The 6,538-nt window shown below is 42.6% G+C and overlaps 1 protein-coding gene across 1 annotated transcript in view; it reads right to left on the bottom strand.

Moving 5' to 3' along the window:
- Window positions 1–5,229, bottom strand: part of LOC127236383 (contactin-associated protein like 5-2-like) — an 87,341-nt gene extending 82,112 nt beyond the window's left edge. Inside the window, exon 1 of the mRNA XM_051204008.1 lies at window positions 5,087–5,229. Within this exon, the coding sequence (XP_051059965.1) occupies window positions 5,087–5,219 (133 nt within the window). The 5' untranslated portion in view covers window positions 5,220–5,229. The remainder of the gene's footprint in view (window positions 1–5,086) is intronic.
- Between the last annotated feature and the right edge of the window lie 1,309 nt (window positions 5,230–6,538).

Here is a 6,538-nt window from a genome sequence, read left to right on the forward strand (position 1 = left end):
GGATAGATGATAGGTAACAGATAAATAATTAGATTCAAATATGATGAGTAATGGAAAAGTAGATGATAGACAGGCAGAAACCTCATCAAGGGGGATAGTAAATTCTGTTAGGGAGAGTATTAGGAATCCCAGACTCAATAGGGCTTCCCCAGAGAATTTCTGCTAAAGATTCTGTGAGCCCAATCTGATGGTATTTTCTTCTCTCTCTCACTCTCTCTCTCTCTCTCTCTCTCTCTCTATATATATATATATATATATATATATATATATAATAGATGTGTGTGTGTGCGTGCGCGCGTGCATGCGTGTGTGTGTGTGTGTGTGTGTGGTGTAAGTAAGTGTTGCTGTCTAATTTGAGGAGGGTAGAGTAAGAGTTACTATTGAGTATCCTCTTCTGCAACTCTTGCCCTTATTTATTTTCTTGAGATGTGGCCCTCACTAAACCTGCAGACTAGTTGGCCAGCAATCCCCAGAGACCTCCTGAATCTACATCCTTAGCACTTGGGTCACAAGTACATGCTACCAGGCTCAGATCTTTTTTCCATTTAACATCTGTCTGTTCAGGAGGCAAGGACTTTATTGATAAAGACACCTCTCCAGCCTTAAAGCTACTTTTTAATAAGTCAAATGGTAGTTTGAACTAATGCAGGTGGAAGGTATTTGTCTATGTGGAAGCCACTGGCAAGTTAGGAAGACAATACTTTCCATGGAGCATTCTGCATAGAGTGAGTAGTGTCTGTACGTCATCGGAAGAATGAAGAGTGTGAATTTCACCACACAGATCACTCACTGATGGCCTTGAAACTGCCACCACTGCAAGTACTGTCCAAATGGAGAAGGCCTTCTTCATCAGGAATCTGACTTCTGCTCTTAAATCAGCCCAGTGTTTGGATCAAGCTCCCCTAGATTATTGAGTGTTATCTCCTTTACTGAAAAATCACTGGGTTACAGGGCTGGAGAGATGTCTCGGAGGTAAAGAGCACTAGCTGCTCTTCCAGAGGACCTCGGTTCAATTCCTAGTGCCCACAGAGCACCTCACAACTAATCCAGTGCCCTCCTCTTGCTTCTTTGATCATGGCATTCACGTGGCACCTAGACATACATGGAGGTAGAACACCCATACTCATAAAATTAAAAGGAAATAAATAAAATCAACTGCTTGCATGCCTAACCCAAATAAAATCTCAGCAACACTTGGACCAGCATGCCTTAGGACTATAGCCCGGCCATGTTGGCGATCCAGCTAACCCTTAGTCGTCCAAAGATCTTGGTGAAGTTCTATGCAAAGAGAGGCAGGCAGAGACAATAATAACTCAAGACAGATTTTAGAAAAATCATTGTGCGGAGAGAAGATGATTAAAGGGGGAGGGAAGTCCTAAACAGGGCCACAGGGTCTTTGGGTAGGGTTGTTTGGTGACATTCATGGCAGAGTTTTGTGTTAATGGGAACGGTAAAGAGGCAAATGGGGACACAGTGATGGTGGAAGGCTGTGCCTCTGATGGCTATTTTTCATTGTCAGCTTGACATGCCAAAAACGGGGCTTCCCTAAAATCTTCCTTGCATATTCATGGGGGCATTTTCTTGATGGCTAATTCAGGAAAGAGAGCTCCTCCCACTGTGGGAAGTGTCATCCTTAGGCAGTTGGGTCTGGGCTATATCAAACTGACAGGTGACTATGAGCTGGGGTTAAACAGTAAGCATATCCCTCCATAGATTTTGCTTGAACTTCTGCTCTGATCAAGTTGCTTTGCTCAGTGTTTTAACATATCAACAGAGGAACAACCTAGAATAGACTGGATGCAGAAGCCATGGTAAGGGCTTAGGTTTTTATAGAGAGAGACATATGTGTGGGGTTGTGGGAAATAAATATCAGCTATGGGTACAACACTAGGAAGCTCATTATGTTTAGAATAGCTTCCCAAGGTGGCTATCACTCCATTGATGGCCGGTTTTACTGAATGAACTCCATCCTTTTAGGTAATTCACCAGATATAGGATATCCTGCAATGGAGGTAGCAGGCCTGAGTTCCCTCAAAGTCCGGAGTACCTCAGATTGAAATAGAGTTGGGTTTAGCAAATCTGTATGTATCTTTCTACTTCAGAAAAAAATGTGCATGTTTTCTGGGGAGAAGATATTTTGTTGGCATAGATTATGAAGGAATCCATCATTGGATCAAACTAAAATATTGCTCAAAGATACCTTTCAACCTATTGGCTTATTAGCTCTGAGTTATCTCTGTAGGGTATATTTGCCCAGAAAACACAAGGGCATTAGTTTGCTTCCCAGGCCCTATGGGAGAAGGTTGGAGTGGTGGTATATGCTTAAAAGCGGCCTAGGTTCACTGATAGGCCAACTTGCCTATTAGTCATGCCCCAGTAGAGACAATAGGTGCTTATGAGCACAGCCTTGAGCAGGCAGAGATAATCAGATCCCTAGGGTTCAGGCAGCCTGTTAAACTCCAGGCCAGCAACAGGTCTAGTCTCAAAAAAAAAAAAAAAAAAAAAAAAAAAAAAAAAAAAAATCAAAAAAGAAAGTGGGCAGTGAGCAGTACCTGTAGGAGGATAGCTGTTGATGACCTCTTGCCTCTGCCCACATGCCCATACATGTCCTGGTAATCCTGTACTGACACATGCATCAACACACACATTCATGTATACACATGAAGTAACAGTTGGGATCTGACTGGGACCATAAGCCTTTAAGGTGGGGGTACAGGGTGAGTCAGCGAAATGTGTAATCATGAACAAAGTCATTGGGGGGGGAAGCACTAAAACATGGGGACACGTGAAAGACTAACAGAAGTTACTATACCAGGGCTAGCCAATGCCTCCTTCAGGAGTAAGTGTGCTCGCTGCCAAGCTGAACAACCAGAACTCAACCCTCAGTATCCACATGGTAAAATGAGAGAAAAATCTCTCAGAAGTTGTTTTCTGACCTGTGCATGCACACCATAATGTCATGGGCTGTGTGTTCACATATGTACAAATACACACACACACACACACTCTCCATGTCTCTCTCTAAAATGTAATTGAAATTATTATTAGATCCAAAGAGATCACTGTCTAAGTGACATAAATAAACTTTCTCAAGTGGTTTCCATCATGAAGTTTCTTAACAAACCATTAAACAAAAATCAACGACAATCACAGACTCTTCCCAGAAGTGACAAATAGTCCTCACAAAGAGAAAGGTACAGGGAGAAGTAAAGGCCACAGACTGCAGGTGGCAAAATTCTCCTTGAATAGGCTGTTGATACATCTTTCATAAATCATACTCTTTCTAAAAGTGCTTGTCCATGATAAATAGTCATTTCTCAAAAAAAAAAAAAATCTCCTCCCTGCCTGCAGGACTTCATTTTTCTGACAAATACACCTTAGCCTATAGTTTAATTAGGGAGCCATTAACATTTTTTTTTTTTTGTATTTTCATTCCCCAAAATCTTAATTCAGTGCATGTAGAATTGTGGATGCAAATGCATTTTCATGGAGCACTTCAAATGCTTCTGAAGCCAGTGCTGTTTTGACCTGGCTTGTGGGTCACATGTGAGGTCCTCCCACGACCCAAACCAGCAATTCACTGAACTGCTGTGCTGGCTTCAATCGCCTACATGAGAGCAAGGAGTAGCCTACAAAGATCATTTCAGTAGGTGATTGTCTCGATTAGGTTGGTCTACGGCCATGTCTAAGAGAGAATCGTCTTGAGTGTGTGGAGACACACCCACTCTCGGTGGCACTACTATCTGAGAAGGGCACCCTGCATTGCTGAGTGACAAAACAAGTTGAGCATTAGCATGTGTCCATGCATTCTTTTCTCTCTGCTCTTAACTGTGGGTGTGATGCTACTAGCCTTGTCGGCTTTCCGCCATGATGCTACTAGCCTTGTCGGCTTTCCGTCACCTTGACAGCATGGCAATGAAGGATTGTAACCTGAGATTGTAAGTTGAAATAACTCTCCCCTTTCTCCTTGAAGTTGTGCTGCCAGGGTATTTTATCTCAGTAACAGGAAAGAAAGCTAAGATAAGTGTGGTTTTTAAAAGTGTGTTGATTAAGTGTGTGTTCGCTACTTATTACTCATCACTGGATATTAGTATAGGAAATAATCAGGTGGTTGCCAGGGCTTAAAAGGAAATCAGTTCATAATGACACAGTTCACATGTTCAGCATCATGATTACAGGCAGGAATTAGGATGGCAGCATTCCTGCATGACTCCTTCCCTCTGTAACTATCCATTCAGTTCTATCCATGTTTCCAGCCCCTTCATGCTTAAGATGGGTCCCTACATCAAATTCACTATAAAAAAAAAAAACTCTCAGGATAACACAAGGAGAGCATAACTGCAGAAGAAGACAACTGAATGCGTTTCCCAATGTGAACATTTCCTCTTCTTCTAGGATGCAGAGAAGAGCATGTTCCTTTCCTAGGTCTAGGATAGAGAAGATCTTCTCACTACATCACCACACTTTCCGGGATAGGTTGAGCATAGCTACTTCTGATTGCAAAAGGGAAATGGTTACTCAAGCTCCGAGAGCTCTTAACTTTGAACTTTGTATTGAGGATTTATTGCATTATTTTGTGTGTGTGTTCGCGCGTGTGCGTGTGCCTGTGCGTGTGCCTGTGCGTGTGCCTGTGCGTGTGTGTGTGTGTATATGTGTGTGTATGTAATCTAAAGTCCAGAATAAAGTGAGATAACTATAGGCCGGGGAAATAGCTATGATAGCTATGCTTTCTAAAATGCTTGCCTTGCAGGCATGAAGATCTGTATTCCATACCCAGAGCCCAAATCAAGATGGATGTGAGTGTGTCCACTAGGAAACCCAGCAGAGAAGAAAGGCAGATGGCAAGACCTCTGTGAGTCACTGCTCAGCCAGCATGCTCTGAGCTGCAAGTTCTAGACCAAGAGAATGGAAAGTGTTCTTCAGGAACTTTGTAGGTTTCCGTCCACCCTAATTTTGCACCCACACATGTGAGCTCACACACACATCCACACACACTAATTGTAATTGTCAATATGAATAAGCCAGGATTCCATGGGCAACGTCATTCACATGGGTGCTATGTGACTCTGTGCATGCGGGTACTTACTGTAGGAGCATCCGTAGACCTCCACTCTCATGCCCATCTTCCCACTTGGATTCCACTCTAAGGGCACAAAGCGGACGAAGCGGGTTCTCACAGAGTGTAGCAGCTTGTGGTGCACCACACTGTCAGCATTCATGTTCCCTACAAATGTCTGAAGAGAAAGGGAACCTCAGTGAGCTCTGCAGTACCAAACATGTCAAAAGAGGTAGGCGTGCTTTTCCAATCAGACTTTTGGGGAATAACAACAATAAAAACCCTATTTCCTCTGACATTGGTCAACTGTGGGTCAGACCAGCCCCATGCTTTACAGTTTGTCGTTAGTGCCAAATACTATTCTTTAGGATGCTCTTCTCCCTATCCTCAGTGCCTCGATGCATTTAATGAATAAAGTAAGCTGCAAGATATGACCCCTGAAGCTTTAAAGTTAACAATAGCATGGCATCTCAGTTTACCATATTTCAAAATCCATATTCACAGTGTACTATAATATAACTGACAATCCTTTCCTGGAAGCAAAAGGATTTTACTAAAATAATTATCACTTTTTGAGGCCAGTTATTACACTTAGCATGGAACATCCTCATCACCATTAAATAAATACATAGACAAAACCCAGTTCAGGAAGGGAAGAAGGAAATGGATCTTTAAATCACCCAGTCTCTCAGTAGTTAGAAATGATCTTGGGGCTGAGTTCCAGCACTGTCCTATTCCAAACCTCTTGAAGAAACCATCCTGAATGAGGTAACCCAGTCACAATAAGAGGAACATGGATTTTAGACCTTGAGCAAAGGATCACCAGCCTATAATCCACACCACCAGAGGAACTAGGATACAAGGTGGATTCCAACAGGTTCATATAAGGTCCCTCACAAAAGGGGAGAGGAGCAAGTTCTCCAGAGCACAGGAGGAGTTGGGGGGGGGGGCAGTGAATGGAGAGGGAACTAGGAGAAAGAGAAGGGGAGGAGAGGAAAGCTCATGCTCATGTTTGTAGCTCCCACTCTAATTACGCAAATATCAGGGGTTGCAGGAAGGAACAATCGCGCATTTCATTTTTCTCTTCATTTGTGATTGATGCTTATTTGAAAAAAAAATAGCACATAGTCTAAAGAGATGGTTGCTGTCCAACTGACTACACTTGCTAGTGTGGTCCGGGATCTTAGTAAAACACATGAAACCACCACTTTACTAAACCAGAATAAGCTCTAACTGCATTCTGATTTTTTATTCTTATACACACAGATAAATGAAATTCTCACCCCTCATCAAGGGAAATTTACCTTGAAACCGAGAAACCACGAAGATCAACCCTAGACAAAGAATTACAGGCAACCAAGGGACCCTGAGAGAGGGAGAATAGTTCTCCCTTGAGAAGTACCCCTCAGTTGTTATCCACTATCAAATATTCAGACCTAAAATCACATACACACATACTGAACATGTTTTATACAAACACAT

The sequence above is a fragment of the Phodopus roborovskii genome, unplaced genomic scaffold (genome assembly GCF_943737965.1).
Source record: "Phodopus roborovskii unplaced genomic scaffold, PHOROB, whole genome shotgun sequence".
Classification (NCBI taxonomy): Eukaryota; Metazoa; Chordata; class Mammalia; order Rodentia; family Cricetidae; genus Phodopus; species Phodopus roborovskii.